This window comes from Fusarium oxysporum, chromosome V (genome assembly GCF_013085055.1).
Source record: "Fusarium oxysporum Fo47 chromosome V, complete sequence".
Classification (NCBI taxonomy): Eukaryota; Fungi; Ascomycota; class Sordariomycetes; order Hypocreales; family Nectriaceae; genus Fusarium; species Fusarium oxysporum.
Window position 1 is genome coordinate 4,183,570 of NC_072844.1, and position 26,578 is coordinate 4,210,147.

At 47.2% G+C, this 26,578-nt stretch overlaps 12 protein-coding genes across 12 annotated transcripts; 6 read left to right on the forward strand and 6 right to left on the reverse strand.

The window, feature by feature from the left end:
- Nucleotides 1–42: 42 nt before the first annotated feature.
- FOBCDRAFT_240428 (uncharacterized protein) lies at nt 43–1,128 on the forward strand (the record flags this gene model as incomplete). The annotated part of the gene is made up of 2 exons (XM_054704777.2): nt 43–942; nt 976–1,128. The coding sequence occupies 2 exons, from the start codon at nt 43–45 to the stop codon at nt 1,126–1,128; spliced, it is 1,053 nt and encodes a 350-aa protein (XP_054560752.2).
- Nucleotides 1,129–1,802: 674 nt separating this feature from the next.
- FOBCDRAFT_320078 (uncharacterized protein) lies at nt 1,803–2,560 on the reverse strand (the record flags this gene model as incomplete). The annotated part of the gene is made up of 3 exons (XM_059612036.1): nt 2,463–2,560; nt 2,236–2,410; nt 1,803–2,185 (listed from the first exon to the last, which is right to left on the reverse strand). Exons 1-3 carry the CDS (start codon nt 2,478–2,480, stop codon nt 1,803–1,805), a joined length of 576 nt encoding a protein of 191 aa, XP_059465007.1. The 5' UTR covers nt 2,481–2,560.
- A 1,361-nt stretch (nt 2,561–3,921) lies between these two features.
- Nucleotides 3,922–5,498, forward strand: FOBCDRAFT_134998 (major facilitator superfamily domain-containing protein; the record flags this gene model as incomplete). The annotated part of the gene is made up of 2 exons (XM_031185307.2): nt 3,922–4,036; nt 4,090–5,498. 2 exons carry the CDS (start codon nt 3,922–3,924, stop codon nt 5,496–5,498), a joined length of 1,524 nt encoding a protein of 507 aa, XP_031040949.2.
- A 125-nt stretch (nt 5,499–5,623) lies between these two features.
- On the reverse strand, nt 5,624–6,568 carry FOBCDRAFT_202322 (uncharacterized protein; the record flags this gene model as incomplete). The annotated part of the gene is made up of 2 exons (XM_059609029.1): nt 5,624–6,142; nt 6,281–6,568. 2 exons carry the CDS (start codon nt 6,566–6,568, stop codon nt 5,624–5,626), a joined length of 807 nt encoding a protein of 268 aa, XP_059465008.1.
- Nucleotides 6,569–7,120: 552 nt separating this feature from the next.
- On the forward strand, nt 7,121–9,088 carry FOBCDRAFT_135139 (heterokaryon incompatibility protein-domain-containing protein; the record flags this gene model as incomplete). The annotated part of the gene is made up of 1 exon (XM_031185309.3): nt 7,121–9,088. A coding segment is annotated over one exon (1,968 nt), but the record flags the coding sequence as incomplete, so codon positions are not given.
- A 1,099-nt stretch (nt 9,089–10,187) lies between these two features.
- On the reverse strand, nt 10,188–10,713 carry FOBCDRAFT_202324 (uncharacterized protein; the record flags this gene model as incomplete). Its single annotated transcript, XM_059609030.1, has 3 exons — nt 10,188–10,415; nt 10,452–10,558; nt 10,635–10,713. The coding sequence occupies 3 exons, from the start codon at nt 10,711–10,713 to the stop codon at nt 10,188–10,190; spliced, it is 414 nt and encodes a 137-aa protein (XP_059465009.1).
- A 1,644-nt stretch (nt 10,714–12,357) lies between these two features.
- FOBCDRAFT_240432 (uncharacterized protein) lies at nt 12,358–13,603 on the reverse strand (the record flags this gene model as incomplete). Its single annotated transcript, XM_059610292.1, has 5 exons — nt 12,358–12,435; nt 12,487–12,743; nt 12,798–12,879; nt 12,951–13,484; nt 13,559–13,603. The coding sequence occupies 5 exons, from the start codon at nt 13,601–13,603 to the stop codon at nt 12,358–12,360; spliced, it is 996 nt and encodes a 331-aa protein (XP_059465010.1).
- A 1,279-nt stretch (nt 13,604–14,882) lies between these two features.
- On the forward strand, nt 14,883–15,950 carry FOBCDRAFT_240433 (uncharacterized protein; the record flags this gene model as incomplete). Its single annotated transcript, XM_059610293.1, has 4 exons — nt 14,883–14,912; nt 14,970–15,254; nt 15,313–15,435; nt 15,492–15,950. 4 exons carry the CDS (start codon nt 14,883–14,885, stop codon nt 15,948–15,950), a joined length of 897 nt encoding a protein of 298 aa, XP_059465011.1.
- Nucleotides 15,951–17,769: 1,819 nt separating this feature from the next.
- Nucleotides 17,770–18,540, forward strand: FOBCDRAFT_135424 (uncharacterized protein; the record flags this gene model as incomplete). The annotated part of the gene is made up of 1 exon (XM_054704783.1): nt 17,770–18,540. The coding sequence occupies one exon, from the start codon at nt 17,770–17,772 to the stop codon at nt 18,538–18,540; it is 771 nt and encodes a 256-aa protein (XP_054560758.1).
- A 1,288-nt stretch (nt 18,541–19,828) lies between these two features.
- FOBCDRAFT_240435 (uncharacterized protein) lies at nt 19,829–20,836 on the forward strand (the record flags this gene model as incomplete). The annotated part of the gene is made up of 4 exons (XM_059610294.1): nt 19,829–19,866; nt 19,923–20,152; nt 20,208–20,476; nt 20,549–20,836. 4 exons carry the CDS (start codon nt 19,829–19,831, stop codon nt 20,834–20,836), a joined length of 825 nt encoding a protein of 274 aa, XP_059465012.1.
- A 445-nt stretch (nt 20,837–21,281) lies between these two features.
- FOBCDRAFT_240436 (general substrate transporter) lies at nt 21,282–22,871 on the reverse strand (the record flags this gene model as incomplete). The annotated part of the gene is made up of 2 exons (XM_059610295.1): nt 21,282–22,686; nt 22,768–22,871. The coding sequence occupies 2 exons, from the start codon at nt 22,869–22,871 to the stop codon at nt 21,282–21,284; spliced, it is 1,509 nt and encodes a 502-aa protein (XP_059465013.1).
- Nucleotides 22,872–23,944: 1,073 nt separating this feature from the next.
- FOBCDRAFT_134758 (Six-hairpin glycosidase-like protein) lies at nt 23,945–26,440 on the reverse strand (the record flags this gene model as incomplete). Its single annotated transcript, XM_059607923.1, has 2 exons — nt 23,945–24,442; nt 24,494–26,440. 2 exons carry the CDS (start codon nt 26,438–26,440, stop codon nt 23,945–23,947), a joined length of 2,445 nt encoding a protein of 814 aa, XP_059465014.1.
- Between the last annotated feature and the right edge of the window lie 138 nt (nt 26,441–26,578).

A 26,578-nucleotide genomic window follows, 5' to 3' on the forward strand; every position in this document is an offset into this window, starting at 1 on the left:
AGAGCTTTATTGCTAAGACCAGCTTATTATACAACCTTCGTTATGCCTTCGTCCGCAATCATCATTCCTCCATCGGAAACTTTTGTCGATGTCTCAATCATAGACACTAAATCGTATTTTGGACCCCTTGGGGTCGAGTACTTCTTGAAACCCGGCCCAGTAGGAGCGCACAAGACAGTCGGAGCCGCATTCTATTGCTTCCTCGTTCACCATAAACCTTCCAATACTCGGTTGCTTTTCGACCTTGCGCTTCGAAAGGACGTGGAGAATCTTTCCCGTTCCATGCGCAAATCCATTGAACAAGGCGGTTGGGAAGTGAACGTGCCAACAGACATAGCCGACATTCTTAGCTCAAATACCGTTCCTCTCGAATCGATCAACGGAATCGTCTGGAGCCACCATCATTGGGATCATATCGGCGACCCAAGCACGTTCCCGAGCACTACAAGTCTGATTGTTGGTTCTGGTTTCAAGGACGAGTTTCTTCCTGCATATCCCGAGAACCCAGATTCGCCTCTTACCCAGGATGCTATATTAGGCAGAGAAGTGGTTGAGCCGGACTTTAAGGGTACCGATATTATCCAGATTGGGGGCTATGCTGCTGTCGACTATTTCAAAGACGGGTCTTTCTACTTCCTCGACACGCCCGGCCACACCATTGGACACGTGTCGGCTCTGGCCTGCACTACCGCCGGCGACGATTCTACATTCATGCTTCTTGGCGGTGATGTGGCCCATCATGCCGGCGAGTTCCGCCCATCTCCTTTTGAACCAATGCCAGCGGAGATCAGACCAGACCCACGAAAGCCCGCGTTTCAAAGCAACGGAAACGGATCATTCTGCCCTGGTTCAATGTTTGAGAGGGTGCATCGAGGAGCCTTGGAGCGGTCTATGGATCCTCGCACTACGCCATTCTACCAAACTACGGGTGCGCACGACGAAGTGGTTGCGTAGGAGAGCGTGGACGCAGTACAGCCCTTTGACGCCAACGACAACGTTTTTACTGCAATCGCCCACGACTCTTCTCTCGCTGACGTTGTGGACTTTTTCCCCAATAGTGCCAATGAGTGGAAAGCCAAAGGTTGGAAGCGAGAGGGACACTGGCGCTTCTTGAGTGATTTCATTTAGGGAGGATTTAATAACAGACTTTACACGAGCATGTATCTCTACAATAGAGACCTCAGATGTAGTGTCTGCAATATCAAGAACCCTACAAAATGCATGAGCGAGCTTAAGTGATATGACCTGTATTGTTCATAGCTAGTTAGATCTCACGGATGCAAAATCACCTGGTAGTGCACAAATAAGTGATTTCCAGTAGATTTGTTCGTCAGTGTCGTCGTCTACACAGGTATGCAAAGTCAAAGCGATATATGCAATACGATCAGCACCTGAGATAACGCATGGATTACAATTTTGGCCAGTTGGCTTGATGGGTTATATTACTATAGTTGTTGTTACTATCTGGGCTTTCTTGCTATACCGATATATTGTCACTTCTCGAAGTACGTCTCTAGATAATACCATGCCAGCTGAAAATCTTAGCCCATGCTCCCTACCCTTCTAGGTCTACGGGGAAACTTTCTCTGATGGCTTTCCCATACTTGTCAAAAAGGACTGGGACCCGGATAAACGGCAAAGCTAAAATTCCAAGCAAGGAGTTTCCCCATCCCGGGCCCAATCTCGCAAACATCTTGGGTCCGGCCAGTGGCAACAATGCATCAAGCGTTAAGAGCATTATATAAAATTCAAGTTAGAAATAGCTAACTTTAGAGGCAACCTTTAATAGTGCTATAATTAACTCAGTTAGCCGAAGGAGGGGGAACATCTCCATTAGCATTGACGTGGACTCCATCATCCAAGCCAGGAACCTGCTCACTTCCTACCACGGTGATCTCTGTATACGGCGGTGGTACAACCCAAATCAGATCAAACCTATCGCCAGGATACTTCACCTCGCCAGTCCACCCAGTCGCTGCTGCGTAACCCTGGATACCAATCGCCTTGGCAATACCTCCAAGAGAGTGATGCTCCCAGCAAAGCAGTACATTCCCTGGACCCTCAAAGGACAAAGCTTCGCTTGCGGCTCCGGCGTAATCATCCCTTTCAATCTTTTTGTGGACCTTTAACCCGAGCGCATCTGCCAACGGCTTCACAGTATCATAGGGTCGCTGACGACCGCCGCCTACTTCAATTAGAACGTTGCCAAAGGAGGATATAATCAGAGGCACTAACCGTGGTGAGGATGCTCTGCCATGATGTATCCAATATTATAGGACGAATTCTGTCCAAAGACGGTAGGGAGATCATTTGCGCGCGTTTGGCCTTGAGCAGATAATCCATCTGGTTCTTTTCCATGGACTTCATCGGGCTTCTCTCCATGTCGGATCATGTAAATAGTAGGTTTTGTCTGCTAACGCGTAAGCATTTAGTTCTGGCCAACGGAATGTAAGGGGACTGACTGATGTTTCGGAAGACATCTTGTCAAGACTAAATGATTGTGTGTGATTGTTCTAGAAGTTCAATGGATTTAAAGCAGCCTAAGAGTTAGAAGAGAAATGTCTCAGGATCGGATTGTATAATTTACGGAAGGAAATACGAGCAGAGCGACAATAGGGCTATATATAAGGAGCAAGATTGAAAACGCCAATTACTATTGCGGTCTAGACTTGCGCACAAAAGGGTCAGAGCGGCGTTGCACGAATAAAACACACAGATGAGCTGAACTTTGTCTCAGCCAGCCTACACATTTGTGTGTGGGGATATGGCTGGCTGAAAGTCTCTCTGGGGAGCTAGCTACGGCAGCCCGGCATTCCTTCCGCCAGCCGATCAGCCGCTTTATTCGTGCGTGAGGGGTTGAGAACTACGTAGATACCTAGATTAGGCTGTCTGTTCACAAGCATTAGGTATCAAGCTGAGAGCTGAACCATGACCATTCCAGAGATATAACCGGGAAATTGATGAGCCCGTTTTGTGGATTATCTACACAATGACTGCTTGCTCAGGGTGTAAACGTTAGATGCTAATTTGGTAGCTTCGTTAGCGTATACGAGCTTACGTAGACTGCACGCCTTGCCTTGTGTATCTACACTACTAACGTGAGTATAGCTACCTACCGTGTTATCTCACAGATGGGCATGGCTGCTTATTGCATGCCCTACCTTGTGCTGCGGGGTATATACGAATTCTCTACCCTATCAAAGTGTAGGGTTATAGACATCGCCACCAAGCCTCTATTAATATGGGGTTGCATCTGGACTCTCCTATGAGACATTTGCATAAAGTTCAACATAAACTAGATAAATAAGGGAATTACTCGTCTTAGCTAATGCTACAAGAAACTTGGCCCACCAACCGTCTGGCAGTTATTGTAATTTTATTTTCCTACACTGGCTCCTTTCTGTGTAAGGCAAGTACCAAGTATGAGCCCAAATCAGACTAGTACCAACTATGTAAGGTAAGAAGCAGATTCTAGCTATCTGCAATTTGTAAGGACTGTTAAGTTCAGGGTAGGCAAGTTGCAGTATTATGTTCAAGATATCCGGTCAGGAGTCTTACCTATAGGGTTTAGAGCTGGATTAAGGACCAAGGTCAAAAGCGTAGTAATAGAAGTCTGGTCAATATAAATTGGACAAGCTGATTACTCAATAATAGAAACGATCTAGGAGCCAGGTCTCAAATCCGCTACTTTCACGCAGTATGAGTTATGGGTCCTACTTAGCTGGCGTCTTACTTCGGAGCTGAGTACACCACGTCCCCACTATTGTAAAACCTCAACTCCGAACTCCGGGAGCCCTTGTACCTCCGTCATGAGCTGGAGTAGTCAACGCTATAAAGCCAATGTCTTCGACTTTACTTCCTCGGAGGTGTCAATTGCGGATGACTCTTATCACTGAATTATTTTATTAAGCATCGTAAACAATGACTGGCACAGAATCGCCTGTAGCAGCCCCTTTGCCTGCGCCAGAGCCCTATAGCATCTTCGACAAACGCCAAACTGCCTTGATCGTAACAATTGTCTCCATCGCGGCAACATGTAAGTCCCCATATGATCCTCAATTTGAACCTCTCTTGTTAATATAATTATAGTCTCGGGTTTCGCGTCAAACATTTATTTCCCCGCCCTCCCAACCATCGCCCACGACCTCGATGTCTCGATTGAATTGATCAATCTCACTGTGACTTCGTACCTTATTTTCCAAGGGCTAGCTCCCAGTCTCTGGGGCCCAATATCAGATGTCAAGGGACGCCGACTCGCATACTCACTCACCTTCATTGTCTTCCTGGGAGCATGTATCGGCCTGGCAGAAGCTAAGAACTACGCGACCATGGTTGTGCTGAGGTGCATTCAGAGCACTGGTAGTGCTAGTACAATTGCTATAGGCTCAGGCGTTATCGGGGATATTACGACACGAGATAATCGTGGTGGTCTCATGGGTATATTTCAGGCAGGGCTGCTGGTGCCCGTGGCAGTGGGACCTATCATCGGCGGTGCGCTGGCTGGATCTCTTGGTTGGAGATCCATCTTTTGGCTGTTAACCATCTACAGCGGTGTTTTCCTGATTTTCTTGGTTCTGCTCTTGCCCGAGACGCTGAGGTCTATCGTTGGTAATGGGAGCCGGATACCTACACACGCCCTAGCCAAATACCCCTTGCGCGTTTATCAGAAAACGACCAAAGTCCAATGGAATTGCGACGCGGTCTCTACATCGCCTGCGGCGAAGAAGCACATCGATGTTACTGGACCCTTCCGAATCCTTATCAGCAAGCAAGCCGCTCCCATCATCGTGTTCCTCGCAGTCTATTATGCTGTTTGGCAGATGAGCATCACGGCTATGTCTAGTCTTTTCGAAGATAAATATGGTCTCACAGAAATTCAGATCGGCCTGACATTTATCGCCAACGGCGTAGGCTCCATGGTAGGAACACTAATTACCGGCAAGATACTCAATCTCGACTACCGCCGTTTCAAGGCTCGGCATGATGCACGCATTGCGAGCAGTAACACAGCGGATGACGTTGAACCTGTCAATACGCGAACGGCCCAGGAAAATGACTTCCCGCTGGAGACAGCACGTCTCCGTCTCGTCCCCCTGTTTTCCCTGCTTCAATGCGCATCCATCTTGCTCTTTGGCTGGACCATACAATATCCGCATCGAGTTCACATCGCTGTGCCAATCGTGTCGACATTCATCACGGGTTGGTCTGCCGTTTCCATGCAGTCTGTAGTCATGACATATCTTGTCGATGTGTTTCACGACCGTAGCGCCGCCGCCAGCGCCAGCTTAAACCTCGCCAGATGCCTGTTCGCCGCCGGAGGCACGAGCTTCGTTATGCCAATGATCAACTCTATCGGTGTCGGATTGGCGTTTACTGTCTGTGTTGCGGTGCAGGGTGTTGCAATGACGAATTTGGCTATTCAATGGAAGTTTGGCGCGAAATGGAGACGGGCAGCGGATGATAAAAAGGCAACGGCTCAGGTGTCTCCGCATAGCTAAGCCGATACATTGAACGGTCAATCAGTAGATAACTATGTATCTGATCCCTGATAACATGCAAATCACGTCATAAACCTATATATATGTAATACATCTCTTTGGGCGTCATAGAATACCTCGGGTGACTAAGTTCTTTCTTCTCCTTTCTTCCTTACCATGAGGAGCACAAACTCCGTCCGACCTCTCAACAACTCCTCGCCAGGCTCGACGCCGACTTCATGCAAAAGACTCTCGATTCGCCTTCGTACCTTGCGAGCTACATCCTCTTCTGTCCCGGCCTTGTCAGGGTTCGCTTCCCTCCACCTTGCCACCGGACTGCTTGTACCCATCAGTTTCTCAAACTCCTCAGGTGTCAGAGTTTTCCCAGTGCCGAGAGCCTCAGTTTCCGAGGTTTCTGTGTTATGGCTCCACTCCTTGCGGATGAAACCGCTTTTGTCAAACCCTGTCACAGGAGTTTTAATTGTCCAAGGTAGTGGTAAATCTACGTAGAGATCGCGCGTCAGTGTGTTGCCTTGCTTGTAATACTGGTGTAGTTCGCTGTTGAGTATTTCCTCTACCGCAGCTTTGATAGCAGCGCCATTGAGTGTCTTGGCTGGGTCCACAGACATGCCAGTTCTCGCCCAGAGAGCAACAGTACCTCCAGCCTTCACAACTCGTGCAGCGCTACGCCAGAATTGCGTCATATCGAATCAATGAGCCGCCGTGGCAGCGGTCAGAAGGTCAACGCTGTCATTGGCGATGGGCGGTTCCAGACCAATGCCCAGGGCTTCAGCAGCTGATACGTCGAAACGTATAGACAAAGCCGATGACTTTATGGTCTCGCGCGCAGAGGTGATCATGCCCTCCGATGGATCTATGCCGATGGCATTTTTGAAAAAGGGAGCTAGGTCCCTTTTAGCTTGACCAGTCCCGCAGCCGACGTCTAGTACGGTATCACGGCGGCCACCAGTAGAGGTGTGATGGTTGAGGATGATTTCGAAGAGCTCTGGAGAATAGCCAGGGCGCCCGGTGGCGTAGGATTCACCCTGTGCTTGGGTATAGTTCCGGAATGTCGCTTCTTCAGTAGCCATTATATAAACTGAATTTGCTGTAAATTTTGCAAGTTGGTGGTGTCTTTGGAGTAGAGAAGGTGATTAGATGGCAAAATAGCGCCTTTAAATAGTTACTATTCTAGAAAAACAAAAATCGGCCCGAGATTACTAATACTTCTATGCAAGACTAATGGTTAAAAATAATACTTAGAGCTAGTATATGAAAGAGAACTAATATCTAAGATACGTACTTTATCATTTTATATACAATAGCCAGAGAGAGCTCATAAAGATACCGATAAGCCTGCAGCCACAAGGCTGAGTAGCAAATAGTTCAACACCGCAAAGCGGGGTAAAGCATCATCTCACTCCTTCATATTACAGATATGCGCAGAAAAGTTATGCCTTGTCAGAGGAAGTGTTCTGCGATATTGTTTATGTCCTTGAAAATCTATATTTCTAAAAATATGTCAAACTTTATACAGCGGTAAGGAAAGAGCTCTCGTTGACCCATTGAACCCACCTGGAACTTCATAAACATATCATACATTTATGTGGAAGAACTAACTGGAAGAGTCGTCAAGCAGGTCAATTACTGTTTCAGCTCAGTCTGCATCTAAGAGGGAACCTATAAGCGCATCAGAGATCTTCCCAAGCGTAGACTCTCAAGCTCTTAACATACCTCAAGGCGCACCAACATTAACATATCAGAGTCTCACCAGCTCCACCAGCTTCCGCCTACTTCAGATCCAATCAAATGGGGGGCAAGATATCCTGCGCTGCAGGATGTTTGATGCTGATCTTGCTGCGCAAGAAACTCCCCGATATATTGCCTTGTCCTATACATGGCACGAGGAGACTCTGCCCAAGACTTTCCGGCCTGTGTTGATTAACGACAAATACCTCAACGTTAGCCTGAATCTCTGGAATTTCCTCCAGAATTACCGCGAAACAGCCGGCGAGCGCATCATCTGGATTGATCAGATATGCATCAACCAAGAGGACAAGGATGAGTGCGTTCAGCAAATAGGGCAAATGTGTGAGATCTATCAGCGTGCTTCTATGGATCTCTTTTGGATCGGCGAGCCGGACGAGGATACAGAGGCGGTCTTAGATCTGCTGTCATCTCTAAATCGTTTGGAGACTCATCTCCTTGAATCTGGAGGTTCCCACCCTGGGATCAGCGCTCTGCTCAACCCTATCTTTATGAGGAGTGTCGGCCTACCAGAGCATGATGCACCAATATGGGCGTCTCTCATGAAGTTCATATCGCGATCCGCGTTTCATCGAGCTTGGATCATCCAGGAAGTTGCAGTATCACGGAAACCAGCCATATTCTGCGGACTGTTGATGCTACCATTTGACGTTGTTGGAAGGGCTGCAACGTTCCTCGTTGAGAGTTCTTGGATCAAGCTCTTCCACCAGATTTACAAGGTCTCTGGTGCAGCAGGCTTTATTACGGGTATGATGAACTGTCGTGTGCGACATCAGGAAGGAGAGCATCAGAGCTTAGATCTTTTGCTTGCATCGACTCGGCGTTTCAAAGCTACCAAACCAGTGGACAAGATATTCGCACTGATAAATCTAGCAGAGAGCGGGAGAAACGAAGCGCTACCACCAGCACTTAGGCCAGATTATCGAAAGTCTGTTGTCGAAGTCTTCCGAGATGTCACTCTTCACCTCATCCGCCAAGGCTCCCTTGACATTTTTTCGGGTGTCGAAGATGTAAAATTTCGGCAGATTCATCAGCTTCCAAGTTGGGTTCCAGACTACAGCGTACATCAAGTTGCCTCTATTCTCTGCATGCCACCACGACCTGGATCCCTGACCTTGTATGCCGCTGCAGCAGGACGAGATGTCAGTGTTCAGCATTCGCCTTCTGACCCAAACACCCTGACATTGTCAGCATACAAAGTTGACAAGATATCCAAGATATGTCCCATCGCAGAGCAGTCGATCTACGACACCTTAGAGAAGTGGGCGAGTATGGTTGATTTCAGTGCAGCGTACCCCATCGTCAATGGCGAGTCCGGTTCTATGATTGATGCATTTTGGCGCACGCTTATCGGGAATATTGGCCTTGGAACAAGTTGTTACCCAGTGAGCGAAGACTGGGTTCACAAGTTTGCTGCGTTTGCTCTGCAGTCCCGGGAGGAACTCCAGGGGCATTTTGCGAATTTGGCCGATAATCAAAGTGCAGACATCGGGAGCTTGACACCTGGTATCGACTCAATCCTTCATTTATTACAGGATGTCAATCGCGAAAAGGAGGGTTTAGATCAAAGTGGACTCTACGAAAGTACTATGCATCATGTTTCTTGGCATAGAAGATTATTTCTTACACAAGAGGGTTACTTGGGACTCGCACATCCATCTACGCAAGCAGGTGACGAAGTGGTACTTCTGTCAGGTGGGCGTGTACCTTTTGTGGCCCGGAAAAGCAGTGTGGACAGCCACGACTGTTATTATATTGTAGGGGAGGCTTATATCCATGGAATCATGGATGGGGAACTTTTAGGTACTGTCGATGGGAAGTGGGTAGACTTACACTTTCAATGAAAGAAGGTCTTAAACGCCAGCCTTTAGCATTTACATATCTCGCTGTGTAGATACATGTCACTAAATCTCGTCTAACTAGTCCACCATTAAAATTCCTGAAGATGTATGACTCAGCATTTACGTCAATTGGTGACAACGGATATTCACCGATATCACCGGTTCTAGCTCTAGTAACACCAGTACCCTATACAATGCCTCAATCAACACCCTAATAATTTTAGCAGTATGGAATGGGGATAGATGTCTGTTTACTCAGCTCTAGCCGCCATAGCAGGTGCCACCAAGGAGACTGTTATTACTGTTGACTATGGCTTCGTGGCATAAAGGAATTTCCTTCTAGGACTTTAAAGGTAGTTACTTAAATCTTATAAATTATTAGCCTTAAAGAGCAGATAGCCTAGGTGTAATACAGGAGGAAAAGAAAAGTAGTGTTAAACCTAAACTAATAATTTATAATACTAGCAGAGGCTTCAGTAACTGAGAAAGCTCTTTATAATATAAAGAAAGTAGAAATAAAGGTAAATATAAATAAGAAGGTTAAGTTAGTAATTAAGATAGGTATTAGATTAGAGGATAAATATAAGGACTTTATAATTATAATAAAGCACTGCCAGCATATATATAGTAGTTAAGAGGTTAAAAAACCTTATAAAAAGTAAAAGTTATATAATTCTTTATAGAAAATATAAATGGCTTTATTTTAATAGATAAGGTGGTTAGTTTCTATATGTATTAAATATTAGATTTTGTATAGGGCGATGCTTTTTTGTGCTATGCTTTAAGTGGGGTGATTCTTTAAGTGGTGGCGGATAGTACCACCACTGATTTCCAGGAAATCAATTCCGGTATCAGTAATCAGTCGGAGCTGTTTAAGACACTCTTCCAAGGCAATAGAAAACTAATAATCAATAGAGTTAAACTTAATACCAACTGTGAAGCCTCTTGGTACAGCGTCTCAGATAGCCTTAATAATATTAACAACAATTTTAGCATAAGCTTTAGGCATTCCTCTACTTATCAACTTATTAATTAGTCTTAGCAGCTAGGAACTAGGAAAGAAGATAACCTTTAAGCTCTATAAAGCTTGATTCCATTAAATCTAGCCTCGGATGTAAGCACTGCTATTTCCATGAAATAGTTTCGCATATGAAGAATCTCCTCGGCTGATATGGCCCTTGGCGTGCCGCGTGCCAAAGAGTAGCTTAGAAACCACAGCGGCGAATAGACCTTTGCCGAGGCGCAATGTTATTGCGCTAGGGCCTAAAGCCTTCTCAAAGAGACCCATTCTGCCTGCTCCAGCCGGGGACTGTCTGCCTGGATGGCTTATCTGCATTACAGTTAGAGTACCAGCAGCTCTGCATACTGATGCCCACTTCTTCCAGCTGTCAAGAACACAAGTCCTGCTTATTAAGGTATTATTGGAAATATCTCCAGGCTGCCCAAGATAACAAGGATTAACCTGCACATTTCCTAATACTGAGTCAATAAGAGGTGCCATGACCCGTTTGCGGAACGGTGAAACTACCTGTGATGATCAGTCCCTAACCACCCTCCGCCCAAGCCTTGTAGGCAGAGTAAACGTCATCTGTGGGTAGAAGGTCTTTATCTGCTAGATTCTTGGCCATAGCAGACTTTGCCAATTACTTTGGCAGCGTCAGGCCATTCCTCAATATAATTGGATGGGCTATTGGAGAAGATATTGTAGGAGAATGGACTGGTATGAAATGCACTCTTTAGGACTGTGATGGATCGGAAGTTGACGTGCGACAGAGGTTGGACATATGATATCTTTTTAAACATAAAGATAGGGACCTGAGCTCTAAAGTTTACATGAATGACGAGTAGTAAATTGGTTTATTAGTCGCGCTACTCGAGTCATGTAATGATAGGCGGCACGACGTTGCACCGAGCCCGCTTTTAATCTCTAGCCCCGGCATAACTCAAAGCCGCATACGAAGTACTTATGAAGTTAAATCTGATTAATAATAACCTTAAAGAGAGTGGGGCTAGAGTTGTAAACAGGCAGAATAATAATGAATTGCTAGTATCTAGTAGAACTACAAGAAGGATAATAACATAGATGTAATAGTATAATAAATTAAAATTGAAATTAATAATAAAGATAATATGCTTAATTGTTGGAGCCGTTCTGATTATTTGTTAGGACGAGGTCAGGTTTATTATAGAGGCGATACTGTGAGGATAAGGTTTAAATATAATAGGTTATCAAAGATCTTTCTATCTAATATTTCAGAGAGCCTTAATATGAGTTACTCTTTGCCTCTTTTCTTTCCGCGAAACACCCCCGTCGATTGCCTGTTTTATATGCATACCCTTTATTCCAGAAGCCGAATGATGTCATTTTTCTGCTCAGCAGGCGGTTGGTCCTGCTTGAGAATTGAGGCAATCGCGTCCTCTTGACAACCCCACCGCCTCGTTAGGGCAATGCCGATTGTAAAGGATGAGTGCCAGTCGATAACGCGAATGAGCAAGATCCGGCTTCTCAAAGCCCGATTCTCCGTCAAACTCAACGGCTTGGCGGATATATTCTCTGCAGACTGTCGGCTTCTGGTGGCATTGGTCTGAGCTGGACGGAAAGGATAGGGGCTTTCTGTGACATACTCGGCATCCTCAGAGCGGTTCTAATAGTAAAATACAGTCCTAATCCAGTCCTCTGTAGTCGAGCGCATTCGGGTTGTTCATGTTTCGTTCAGAGAGCCCGTTCATAAACTTCGCCAAGGCTTGTAAAGGCCATCTGCGGCTATAAGTGCGTATTCCCATTCATCTCGAACCTTACTATTTCAAGATGATTATGCCCAAGTTCTGCTTTGCAGAGATTAAAAGATTTGCCGCCCAACTCGAGGGCCTCATGAATCTTACCCTTGCCTGCATTACCGACTACCTAGGACCGGGACGCTCTACTTCGTTTAGCACCGTGCCCTATATTATCTGGGTTGAGCCTGGGTTGAAGCAGCTAATCCTACAGAGTTACAACTACCTGCCCTTTTCTAGAGCTGTTAATCACCAAGATCTAGGCACTCAGTCGCGTCAAACAAGAAAGCAATTTCATCCACAATGTGATGCTATATATAATATTACTGCACTATATATTATAGCACAGCGACACAACTTCAATAAGCGGTTATTTTGAATTGCTCCAGTCGGGATTGCGACATCAGCTCTGCTAGAGGAATCTAGTAGGAATTTGCCTGTTTGCTGATTTAGACTGCATGCTTATATGTTTAGCAACTCCGTGAAGTTTCTGCATCTTAGACTCCAAATACAGCCGACCAGTCCTCATTCTTGATGTACTCCTCGGCTGTATAGACAGGTACGTCAACATCAAGCTATTGTCAAAATTAGCCATGAAATGCCGTATCGATGGCAGTTCAACTCACGTTTTCGGGATAGACAATATCCGGATCGCCACCGTCATAGCCAAACTCTCCGATATATTCAAGCATATCAGCCAACTCCTCACCAATACCACCGGGAATGGCGTTCTCAAGGACCTTGCGGTCGAGACGGTGGAAGTGGCACTCTACGTTGTGGATTTTGCCCCATAAAGCAGCATATTCCTTCCAGCTCAGCAAGCTAGAATAACCAAGAAGGACAATACCAGGCTTCACCTGAACCAGAGCTTTGGTGAAGGCGCCTAAAAAGCTAACTGTTAGATGGTGGAGTCCCCGAGGCCGGTTAGGGAACTTGCCTGTATCATGGCCTGCGTCAACGAAGGCGACTTTGCCATCTCCGTCAGAGGGCACTGCGAGAAGGTAAGTGCCGTCAGGTTGCTACCCTCACCTTTAGCCACATCTTCGATCAAAAGCCCACAGAAAGGAGCTCGTTGTGGATGCTGACTCACCTTGCTTGGCTTACCCAGGTCACCCTTCCAGTTAGTGAGGTAGAGTGCTACCTGTAGGTACGAAGTTTTCTCCGCCAACTCCGAGTAAGTGGCTTTCAAGTACTCAACAGCTTCCCATTTGGCGTCGAAATGGTAGTTATGGGTATACTTGCCCTTACTCCACTTCTTTGTGGGTGATAGCGTGGAGAGCACGAATCGATCGAGTGTACCCACTGTCGCGTTGGCAGCATCCACGATGTTGCGTCCCTGCTGCACTTCCACGTCATAAGCACGCTGGTTGACCTGCTGGCCTTGCTCTTGAGCCTGCTTCTGAACGTCGGGATCGCGGACGATGCCCCAGAAGTCAGTAACGCCAAATATCACAGACGACCCAGCGAAGGCAGATTTCAGGGAGTTGAGATCATTCAGGTCGCCCTGGACGATTTCAACACCCTGGCTGACCCATTCCTGGCTCGACGGCTTGCTAGGATCGCGAGTGATACCACGGACATGCCATCCGCCTTCTGCGAGGAAGGTTCTAGCCACAGAGGCTCCCTTTTTATTTGATAGTTAGCATATAATATTATCTGGCACTCGCGTGGCTATGCAGGTTTGTAGAGATATAGTACCTGCGTTCCCGTGATGCCCACAACAGTTATGATCTTGCTTGTCATGTTTGCTGAATAAATAAAAATAATCTAAATTATGAAAGTTGGTGTACTACTCTGAGTATGGCTGGGAAAGAAGAGGTTTTAAATAGTGTAAGATAGTCAGTGCTGATGCTACTAGCTAGAATTGGGCTTTAGTTGTTATGCATGTGTATCTGAGTTCTAGAATTCTCCTTTTCTATTACTAAACAAGAGTAATATAATCACAGTTTAGCTCTAAGCATACCGCAGTTATAGCTTGGAATGGAGTCGGGGCAATATTGTACCGCACACGGACTCGTGACATAACTTCAGCCCACTCTTGCCGCACGATATTGCTCGTTCAGCCCAAGTCCGTCATATAGATAAACCAGCACCACGCGCGGAGATATTAGTGATCTAACTGTGTTGAGGTTACTTCTGGCCTGATATCTAAAGTTTATACCAGACTGTTGGAATTATACCGAGGCTAAACCTAGGGGACGTTAATAGCCTAAGAAACAAAATAGCAAAACTATAAGATATAAGAAACTCTTACCCCTAGTTTATAAAATAATTATTACTTAAAGCTTTATTAATACTATTTATAATAAATTAAGACCCTTAAGTGTCTTTAATATTAAATATAAATATATATTATACTTAATGTATTAGGAATTATAGCTATTTTAGTAAATCTTTAATTTATAATTAGTATTTTAAAGCCTTTAATAATAAAAGTTATATTCTTTAGTTAATAGTTCTAAATAAAGTTTTTTCTAAATCATATTAAATAGTTATTAATAATATAATTTTATATTGGACTTATTTTTATATTTTATTATTAATATTATTTATATTTATTTATAAAGACTTTAAAGATAACCACTCAGTAATACATATAAAGTTTGTAAGTACCTACAATCTATAATTTTATCTTTTCTCTAAGGTTCGTAATAGAGTTTGGTTTCCCTTACCCGGCCATCCCGACCACCAACAGACGCCGGTGTTCAAGACACACCGCTTCCGCATCTACTTTTGATCTCAGGTTGCTATATACTTCGCTTGTCGACCATCTCCGTGAATTTGTCAGCTCGTCAAGCTAATGCTACATATGGTGACACGTGCAAAGGATCAGAACTAGAGAAACTACGATGCTGTTGAGCATTATGCAGCTACGCATACTACAAGGTCTTCTACTATATAAACTGACATTGACTTTCGGAACTATCAATCTCGTGGAATTTAACTCACAGCAGCTGTATGCACGTTTACCATAAACCTTTCAACTACCGTCTAGCCAGATTCCCTTCAATAATCCAACGCCATGTCTTATAAGAGTGTTGTTCTACTCGGTGTATGTATATCTCATGATGGCATCTCCCCTGAAGTATACGGCATTGATATTTAGCAGGCCAGCGGCAACCTAGGAAAGTTGACACTTCAAACTTTCCTTGATTCAGACCTCAGTGTTACGGCTGTCATTCGCACGACATCACAAGCCACATTCCCTGAAGGAATTAACGTTGTTAAGAGCGATTTCAACGTAGAGTCCCTTTCGAAAGTCTTTGAGGGCCAAGATGCTGTTATTAGCCTCTTCCCGATTCTTTCTCTAGAGGCTCAAGCTATCACCATCGAAGCCGCCATCGCAGCTGGTGTCAAGAGGTTTATTCCTAGTGAATATGGTTCTGATTCTACGGTCAGTAACTCCACATAGCAAATGCACGGTTCAGGACATGTCGCGCTAATATGCACAGAACCCCGACGTTATAGCCGCTGTGCCCTTTTTCGAAGCGAAAAAGAAGTACTTGGACTATCTCAAATCTAGGGAGGATGCTATTAGCTGGACTGGGTTGATCACGGGACCGTTCTTTGATTGGGTAAGTACTGATGACACAGAGTGCTTTGGACATTCACTAATGACGTTGTCATTTAGGGACTCCCTATGGGTATCTGGGGATTCGACCTGATTAACAAGAAGGCTCAGCTGTTCGACGGAGGCAACACCAAATTCACCGCCAGTAACGGCGCACAGGTTGGCCGTGCCCTCGTTGCCATCCTTGCTAACCCTGCCAAGACGGCTAACAAGTTGGTTTCTGTCGAGTCATTTACTACTACTCAGTCAGAGGTCCTTGCTGTTCTCGAGAAGGCTACTGGCACTGAGTGGGCGAGAACTGAGATCCCGGTTGAGGAAGTGAGAGCCGAGGCGTTCAAGCTCTTGAGCGAGGGCGATGTGGCAAATGGAGGAGCAAAAGCGATTGCTTCGGTTGTTTTTGGTAAAGAAGCTTTGGAGGATCACACTCATCTTGGCACTGCTCAGTGGAACAAGGAGCTGGGGCTTCCCTCCGAAACAGTTGAGGCGACTGTGCAGCGGGTCCTCAAGAGCCTTGAGTAGTTCATGAAGGATAATGTTTTGTGTCAGACAGGGGGTTGGGGCGAGAAGTGCCAATAACAAACAGATATCTATGGTTATTTCAGTATCGAAACTACAAGCCTACATATGACTGCGTGAACAATCGAAAATACCGTAGGTGAACTATGTTTATACTTATATAAACTATTGTTAGTATTCCGCATGTTTATCCAAGTCTCGGCCGTCAAAAGTGCACATAGCAGTTGCTAATAAACATAAGGAGGTGGAGAGTTAATTAAGACTTCCTAGACAAAGAGCTTGACTGACATTCCCGCTCGTAGCTTGTATGGGTGTAGAATCTTTCAGACGGGTTTGTGTCAAGAATTACAATTGATATACCCGAAACTACAGATAGTATTTTCCACCTACCTACCTGAATAGCGATGTACGCAAGAGTCAACCGCTTTGCTTCTGTAGCAGTGACCTGCTGATACAGCGAGCTACGTGGGCTCTTTATGGCTAATGAGAGCAATTAAACAACAAGAAAGAATTAAAATTGTAAGATATTTGTATTGGACACCTTAGACTTCTTCCAGAATATGTATCTGATTGGTATCAATAGGCTTCGTCGCCTATCTGACAGACCAAGTGGGAGACCTAGATCCGATGTGCAAAGTAGGTAATCAACACACATTGAAAGTAACCAACACCATTCAATGATACAAGTTCTCATCAGAGTGACCGCATAAGCTTGTAAGGCCGTATGGGTGAGAATGAGGAGTTATGTGATAGTCAAGTCCTTCACCTCTCTCGCTCCTCCCAAGGACCTCTCGTTGTTCCTCGGCTGTCGAGGGCAGCCACTTTGCTATCTCACGCCCTATTCTATGCAGGTGATCCTCTTGGAAGAAATGCACGCCACGTCCAAGGTAAACACTATTGGTGTTCCTCAATTTATTGATAAACTCCACTGCTCTTCCCACTGAGATAGTTTCAAAAGGGGTGACCTAGAGGCTAGTAGAAGAGCTTGGGAAGTTCCGTTTCAAAAGGCAATGCTAAATACGTTTGAGCTTTGCTCTACATATCTGCAGGCTCTCTCTCGGTTTTAATCTTGTTGACGAAGCGCCAAAGAGGCTCTCGAGATAACAACTCAAGGAATGGTTGGCGATAGACATTCATCTCCTCCTCGGAGAACTGGCGGGTGTTGCTGAAAAGTAAGACCTTCTCAATGAAGAAATTATTCTTGGTCAGCAAATCGCGACTCGTGGCGTCTCCTTGCCATGCATCCACTCGATCCAGAGACTATCCGATTACAAGGGAGCCTTGATTGATGTTACCCTGAACCTTCAATGTAGTTCCAAATGATTACGTGTGCATCGGTGGTAGGTGGATCCTCTGGGAAACGGTGAAGAATAGGCTAGACCAGATCACTAATCGTGGGGCGGTGACATGACACTGGTTTCCCGACTCGGATTGATGGTTTGATCCGTTGATGGCAGTGACAGACGAATATTGACCACACTATGTCGTGCTATGTGATTACACATCCGCCGGCTCATTCCACAAACGATCGGGTGCAATGTCAGTCAACCTGCAGAGCTTGACCCATTGAAACACAAACTCCGCTGGGAAGAACATCAGTCGGAAATGTCGTAATAGTTGTGACAATGCGGGTGGACTTTACCCCCGAAGCCAATGTCCTCGGCTTCCATATCAACCAGGCCATGTATTTATACCACGATGGTTTCTTCAATGTAAAGAAGAAGCATCTAAAGTCTCAAGCAGCAGAAGCAAGCACTGCCCTTTACAACTATTTCTTGTCCTCACTTGTCCTCACACTGACAAATATTTTCTGAAATACGCCATGTCTAAACCTTCTACTATTCTCATCACCGGTGGAAACCGCGGCATTGGAAAGGGTTTCGTTCAGACCTTCCTAGCCCGACCCTCTCACACCGTTATTGTCGCCGTGCGCGACCCCGAACACGCCACCTCGCGGGCTTTATCTGATCTGCCAACGGGTGAAGGCTCAAAGCTTATCATCGTCAAGCTTGATTCCAGCGTATCCTCTGACGCTGCCGAAGCCGTTGCCACGTTGAAGAAAGAGCACAGTATCACCTCCTTGGATATCGTTATTGCCAATGCCGGTATTTCCAACGATGGAGGTCGTGTCCGAGAAACTACTGCTGAGAATATCAACAAGCACTTCCAAGTCAACACCCTTGGTCCGGTAGTGCTCTTCCAGGCTACTGCAGACTTACTACAGGCCAGCAAGACCGGAAACCCGACTTTCGTCGGCATCTCAACTCTCATCGGCTCGATCAATTCAATGGAGCTCTTGGCAGGATTCCCCTCAACTCACAGTCCCTACGGTGGCAGCAAGGCGGCACTGAACTGGTTCATTCGTCGCCTTCACTTCGAAGAGCCTTGGCTCACAAGCTTCGTCTTTCACCCTGGTCTAGTAGAGACCGAGCTGGCCGCTGGTGCTGTGAAAGGATCTGGGCTGCAGCTTTCTGATCTGGGGGCCATCAGTGTCGAGACAAGCGTTACGTCCATGGTGAGGACCATTGATAGTGCCACAAAGGAGCTCAGTGGGACTTTCAAAAACTACGATGGTGCTCCTCTCCCTTGGTAGAATTGCTCAGCGTAGTGGGCTACTATCCACAAACAATGAGTTAGTCGCTGGCTTCAGATGCTGGAGGCTCGGTGACGTTTTTCGGTGATGGATATCAAGGGGGATTTAGATTAGATCAAGACATTCTATAAACTATAAAATGTTATCCACAAACTATCCCAACCATCTTTCACGATCCGCCACCTGTGACAAGCCGCAAGACCATTTGAATGTGTACGGGCAGTAATAACAGCAGCAAAGACTAACCCTCGAATCGGTTCATACCAAGGGTAGGTGAGCAATGCGGGTCATTGGAGGATCCACGGATTTGGAACGGCCATTGTAATCGTATTAATTAATTAGTTAAGGAAGTGATCCCCCTATCAAACTCCGAGACGTGCGCCCCCATGTGGTGTGGGCGTGTGGCACACCACCGAGGTAAGTGGGCCAACCTAGACATTAAGTTGAGCTACGGATACATAAATTACGCTACTGTGCGTAACTAGGGCAGATCAACCTATACGCGTATAGTAGTGGTCTATACGCGTATGTTGGCGGTGGCCTCTGTCCTCTGCAAGTTTCGTGTTGGTACACTCTTAGGCACAAGCCAAGTAAGTCAACTGCCTGTCTTACTACTACGGAACAAGTTTATTACAAAAGGAGGTGGCCAGTCATGAACATGGGCGTGATTGAAGTCTTTGATGAATAAATTTCGACAAAAGTATTTACTTTACTGCGGAGTAAATGGTCTGAGCCGACCAGGCCTTCGGTGAGCATGAATAGATGCCTTATTGTTTAATAAACATAGGGTCCGCCGCGCGTATTTCTCCGATATCATCGACAAGCTTCCAGGCCAAACCTCTACCGCCTCAACGTACCGAGTCAAGGTACGTTTGTCAGCGGATTAGACGTCATGGGCCCACGGCAATTCTCGCGAAGGATGGCGTTCACTTCATTTTAGGTTCACTCCGTGCGGCGTTCGTGGGCCGGGTGACAATGCCTCGGCTGAAGATAATAGATTTCACATTGGCCCATGCGGTCTAGATAGATACGTAGACAAGCGCCACTTCAGGTACTGGCATTATTTCGACATTACTCAGCTTGGATGCGGGGGAACTATCATGCCGAATCTAAACTCTCAACTCTGGAATGGATGATTAGCTAATTCCTACCATGCTTTTACGGCAGTGGCGAGAGCTAGATTAGGGCATACCTCAAGATATAATGAGATTGGTAGCAGCATTCGTCCATTGATTGACATACTGGTATCATCATTGTTTCCATTGTAGCTCTGGGCCCCTCTCACATCATGTCTCAATCATCTAAACGATCGGTGCTCGTTACCGGGTGAGTGGTGGTATATTCTCCGTCAATGCGTACGTGCACTAATCTCCCATGGCCAGGTGCTCGCAGGGCAGCGCTGGTAACGCACTCGCGCTCCAATTTGCAGCCCAGGGTTTTCGCGTTTTTGCAACTGCGCGTTCGCTAAAGACCCTGAGTAACCTAGCAGAGGCGGGTATTGAGATACTTACCCTAGACGTGACCCAGCCAGAGAGTATTGCTGCAGTCAAGTCACAGATCGCATCTCGAACAGGGGGATCTTTGGATATATTGTTCAACAATGCTGGTGCTTGTAGGTCAACCACTTTGGCATTTACACTACACTTGCTAACGTTTCTTGTCAATAGTGTATGAAGCGCCCGCTATCGAAGCTGATGCCGCCCGCGTACGAAGCCTGTTCAGCACCAATGTATTTGGGCTGATGGAGATGGTCACCGCCTTTACTCCTCTCCTTCTAGCCTCGGTGCCGTCTGGCCACGAACCGACTATTATAAACGTGGCCTCTGTCCTAGCACGCCTGCCGAGCCCGTTCACTTCTGCCTACAACGCGACCAAGGCAGCCGTCGCCGCTTACTCAGACACCCTTCGGCTTGAAGTTCAACCTCTAGGGATAAGGGTTGTTACCCTTTATATGGGATAAGTGTCTACCCCGTTGATGACGACCGATAACATAAATTTTGGGCCTGAGAGCATCTACCGCGATGCAGAAGCTGCCGTGAAGCAGAGAACGGTGACACATCTCGAAAAGACAATGCCACCAGAGCAATTTGCTCGTGAAGTTGTCGGCGAGATCGTGAATGGGAAACGCTCTTTTCTTTGGAAAGGAAGCAATGCATTTACCGTGTGGTTGCTGAACGCAGTCGGGCCCAGAACTGTCTTCGACAGTGCCATGGTGAAGGCGGCTGGATTAGACAACAAGCAAACCAAAGCAAGTGTATTCAAGCAGGGTCAAGCCGCTGCTGGGAAAATGGCCTAGATGTGAATTATCATAGAAGTGGGGCAAATATGGCCGCTATTGTCTGGTGCTGGGAGTAATTTAATTGAACTCATTGGTCTTTAATGATTAATATCATGCTCTGTTAACGGTATTTGTTCCAACGTGTTATAAATGCCTACCTATTTATTGCTCTTTCAGGACAGAGTGTTATTTATGTTCTTATTTGTCAGTTCCGCTAACCGCGATCAACACCAGGAATGGTGGTTACTCTGATGTCTTATACTGGGTCAGGCATAACCGGAACAGAACTACACGTCACCCAGATTGCGTCGTTGCCATATTTGTCAATATTCCTTTGATTGATGCCTCATGTTGGTACTAAAATAAAAGAGTGATCCATATAAATAAGAACATGACGATATATGCCCTCCTTCAATGACCCCTTGACCAAGAGCCATTGCTTTCCAATTTTGAGAATATCTTCTTAGATCTTGTGTTCGACCTCGGCGCGCTCGACATCATCCAATTTGTTTCCCACAGGGGAAGCATCGGCGTCCTTCCCATCGAAAATGATGGCAATTTCCTCCAGAGACGGGCCCTTGGTTTCTGGGAACACGAAATAGATCACCGCGAACTCGATCACGACCCAAGGAATAAAGATAGTGTACAGCTTCCACGCCAGATCATCCAGGCCGACGGGAATGGCGTAGGTAGAGAGAAGGGTGAAGCAGGTAGCAAACAACTGATACAGCGCTTGGCCCCTCATTCGGAGGTTGAATGGCAGAATCTCTGTGATGTAGAGACCTAGATTGCCGTTAAGTCCCAGGTTATATGATGGAGAAAAGATGTATAGGAACGCAACAACAGCGCCACCTGCGGCTTTGTTGTTTTGGTACTTGGCAAATATGGCGCTTCCTGTAGTTATACTGACTAGACAGACGAAGATTGCTGAAAGGGATGCCAGGAATAATGTTCGTCGACCGAGCTTCTGGGGCAAGGTAGCAAAGTATAGGGCCGAGAACCAGGAAAGGATTTGTTGCGTGGCATTAATAAGAGTCTGCTTGAGACTGGTAGTAAGACCAACGGATGTGAGGACAGGTGCAAGGTAATACGAGATAAAGGCGTTTCCGGACATCTGACTGATACAAGCGCACCAGAGCAGGATGAAGAGACGCTTACGGTTACCCTTGGTGCGAACAAACTCGAGATAATTCTGAACCCAACTATGACGGTCAATACTCCTCTCGTATGAAAGGGCATTCATGATCTCGTTGTACTCGAATTGCACAAGAGCATCTTCTTCGTTTCCTTCGGCATGATATTTGGCTAAGATTCGGAGAGCTTCCTCATTCCTGTCCTTGGAGATGAGCCAACGAGGACTCTCAGGCACGAACCATAAGCCAAGAAGCTGAATGACTGACGGCAGGCCCTGGATACCAGACGGTATTCGCCAGGCGGCGCTTGATGCAATGCGGAATGTACCAAAAGTAACCCAAGCGGCAACAATAGATCCCAATGAATAGGACGTATTGAACAGTGCGGTCGCAGTGGCTCGGTGGGCGGGATGGGCGAGTTCGGTGATCAAGGGGGCGCCAGAGGAACCGATAAATACGGCGCCGAAACCAAGAACACCTCGGGAAACGACAAACATGGGTAGGTTCTGAGCCGCAGCCTGAAGTGAAGCGCCAATCACGCAGACGGAGGCTCCAAGACCAAGGGCAGATCGTCTGCCAAAGGTGTCACTGACAAAGGATAGAAAGGGGATCGCAACGAGACCTCCCATGGGATAAGCGGCATTGAACAAGCCGAGTGTTGAGCCTTTGGGCTCGCCGAAGTATTCTCTCCAAGGCTCGACCGACTGCAAGCCGTTCATCATGCTGCCATCAAATCTGGTCAAGCGTCTAGTTAGCAAGGGTAATTTGTTTCGATCAAGAGGTCGGCTCTGGCGCGGGTAAAGATTTGGTACGAACCCCTGGGTAAAGATTGAAAGCATGGGAATGATGAGGAGCAAGTTGAGCTGGCGAAGGTTGGGGGATTTCCACCAACGATCGGTGTTGACGCTGCTCTCGGGCATCGCAGCCGCCACCTGGACTTCCGACGTGGTGGTGATGGCCATGGCTGCGGTTCTCAGGGTGTGAAGGCACTCTGGTGAAATCAATTGACTTGGAAGAATAAGAGACCAAAAAGTGTCGATGAAGTTGTTGAGTGCTAATGTTGGAGATTACCGGAGGGAGTTGGGCAAGATATAGTGTTCAGCGCCTCCTCAAGTTCTCGCGTAGAAGCAGTCGAGTCAACTTGGACCTCGACTAAAAAAGATCTGAAGCTTTTCTGACCTAGAATCGTGACTCGGCCCTGTAAAGGAACAGCCCATACTCCTGGGTCCATCGAAGGCCTCTGTATCTGGGGTCTGGGGTCTGGGGTCCGGGGCAGGTGATCAAGTCTGATCATTAGCTTCAATGGCCTTGATCTCTTTGCTACTCCAAGGTCCGTAGAAGCAATCTCGTGGTGGTGAAAAACTTTGCTCCTCAGCGGAAAGCCGGAGTTAAGAGTGGCAACGGCAGCCCCGACACACGCGGAAAGCCGGAACGTGGACCTGTGCTCTTCCTGAACCCTACTAGACTACGGTAGTTTCGAGGTGTTTATTCTTATTTCAGTGGGGCAGGACGCGGAAAGGCGGATAGCGCTGGAGAAAACAGCTCGAGCAGCTAACACCGCTAGCAATAGTCTTTCACTAGTCCATAAATTATGAGACTACGACGAGTTCTAGGCCTCGTGGTGCGGGGAATCGAACAGTTGGGGATTGTTGACCCGCCGGCATTGGAACATCCATACAGCCTGAAAAAGCCTCATATTGACGGGCTCGTCTAATAAGCCTGCATGACGCCTTCAGTATCGATGGCGCTAACAACCGTCTTTCACAACTCAAAGGCGTGGTTTCCCTTAGGCGTGTTCTGTTTTGTGGGGTAAACGAGTACATCGGGCTCAGTTGTCGGGGCCGCTTGGTACGATTATTGCTGTGCATGTGGATTGCGATCTCATGATGACTTCAAATTAGATAATGTAAGAGACCGGCGACGGTTCTGGTAACACCAAGTTGAATGGTATAGGTCAAATGAGCCATTACTGATATACGAGTAACTACATTTCTCAAAATTTGAATTCCAAGCTCAACCCGACATGGACTTCTTCATGACCATCGGGGAACATGACATGGATGGGCACTCCGTCTGGTGCCATCTTGGTCTCGAGAGTTAACGAGACAGCGATCGCATTTCCACCCTCAAGGCTCCAGCGCACGTGAGCCGTACCTGGAGCCAAGATGCCGGTCAGGGGAACTCGACCCTCAAAGTGTGGGAAGAGCCTTGTCCTCGGTTTGAATAACAGCGACGTAGATCCGGGCTCGGCCGGTTTGACTCCAGCCACTTCGGCTACAAGCTCGTACAGGGGAGCGCAGCTCCATGCATGGCAGTCGGATCGTCGGGTCACATCATCCTCGCACCATGTGGTTAGGTTTTGGGAGAGCTGGTCTCTCCACGGCTGCCACATATCGTGAAAGGCGTCATCGTACAAGGAGCCCTCCACTGCGGAGAGTGCTCGGAACAGGTAGAAGGACATGGCTTGAGACGGCTGCGTGAACTTGATGGACTGAGCTGGCCCTGGGCGTTGGTCAGGTAGTATGCTGGATGACAAGTCCACGCCTTGGCCCTGGAGCACAGGAAGACATGACTTCAGCAAATCACGCGCGGTATCTCCTGATACGGCGCCAGACAAGACTGCCCAGATCTGGATGTGTTGGCTGAAGTCCTCACTATAATTCGCCACAGATGCCAATCCATCTGTAAAGATATCGCCCACGCGGCAATGTTGTCGGACGGCGGTCAGGATCGATTCTGCCCGAGCTTTCAACTCACCTGCGAGACCAGGCCTCCCGATCGGCACTAGAAACTCTGACAACCTCTGCATGGTATGAGCAAACAGCATGTTTGTGAAGGTCTGATATCCTGATGAGCTGGCAGCGGGAGGAATACCCATAGGCCTCCACTCATTCGTCCAGTCGACGAAGTCCCAGAAGGGTGTCTCTGAGGACACCAGGCCCAGGTCAACATTGATCCTTCTATTGAAGGCCTCGAGGATACCGTCTGCCACGGGCAAGAACTGGCGCGTGAAAGAGACATCGCCAAAGTACTCGAAATGATCCAGGACCGTCAAGATCCAAAAGAGCGAGAAGTGGGGGATGATCTGTAACTGCGATGCCGGGCTGCGACTCGCTATCAGGCCCAAGTCAGCCCGGTACGAGCTATGTAGCTGTATGATAGCCTGGCGCGCCATGCGATCGTCTCCGGATGCTGCGTAGGTGAAGATGCACGAGCTTCTCACATCCATGGCATACTGGAGCTGCTCATAGAAGGGACAGTCTTCGTAGCAGTCATGCATACAATTGGTGAGAGTGCGGATGCTGGTGTCCCATAGTTTTGTATAGATGGGATCTGTGCCATTGACCGCTCCAGTGACTTCCAAGGGGTAATGGGTCATATCCACATCGAGGCCCGTCATGACAAGCTCACTGTCGGGGCTGACTTGAATGCTCAATGTTATGAAACGAAATGTGCGAAAATGAAAAGGTGAGAACACCTCCTCAGACGTGGGGTCCTTTGTATACTGCAGGGCCACCGCAGCATCAGCGCCAGATTCACCAGAAAAGAAGTATATGTCTTCGGGCCCCAAGAGCTGCTTTGTCTGGTCACATCGATCACCCTTACAACGTAGATAGGGCACAGAAGCGGGTGTATCCTCGTAGCACTCGGAATACCTGATGGATAGCCTGGAGCCCGCCGCTCGAGGGCGCTGGAAGTAGAAACGAAGGTATGCCGTGAGGTGATGGTCGGCCTGGAGCTCAATATGGTGCGAACTTCCGGCAGGTAGAACAAGTCCTGGTCCACCATCTGATCGCATAAAAAGGCCCTTCCATGCTTCTGCAGGCAAGGAGCTCTGAATCTTTTGTACATCCTTGATGCGGACTCTCGTAATCTTGGGCCAGGGGACCATGCGAGGTGAAAGCATCCAAGGGGGACCAATGCCGTGGGATTTGGGAAGATTCAAGCAACGAGCCGCAACCCACTCGAGGTGATTATTTGAATCGTTGTTTACAACTTCATAGATATGAAGAAAATCGTCCTCGTTCTGGTCGATTCGAAGCTTGCGTGATAAGTCGAGGGCAGTGAGCCAAGTGTCGTCGCTCTCAAGGCGGAGCCCCTCAGGACCAATTCCATCAGACATGCGCACAAACAGTCCTGGGAAAGCCATTCTGGGGAAGCTCGTCGCATATTGCGTCCCATGGTAAAGCCGAAGGACGTGAATAGCAATAGTATTTTCTCCTGACTGGAGGAAGGGTTGGATATCAGTTTCGTCGTAAAACCAGATATGCTCGTCTCCCTTAACGGGGCCAGTATGTACTAAATGCCTATTTACATAGAGTCGGTACTTGGTATCTGCTGTGATCTGGAGGCGGATGGGCTCGCCGGGAGATTGTTGGAGCGAAAAGTGCTTGCGAAAGTGGACAAAAGCGCCCGCCGAATCTTGGGCATGGTCTACCCAATGCGGGTGCCATATCCACTGTGTATCAAGGAGCGAGGTGGTGGCCATGTCGTGAGAGTAAAGGAGGGTGACAGCTGAGGGAAGGCTGAGTGGGAGGAGAGGAATTATGTCTTGCGACGCGACCCTCGACCCTGGCAATGTTGAGTAATACTTGCTGCATTATTACTAGCCCCTCAGCTCTGCTCT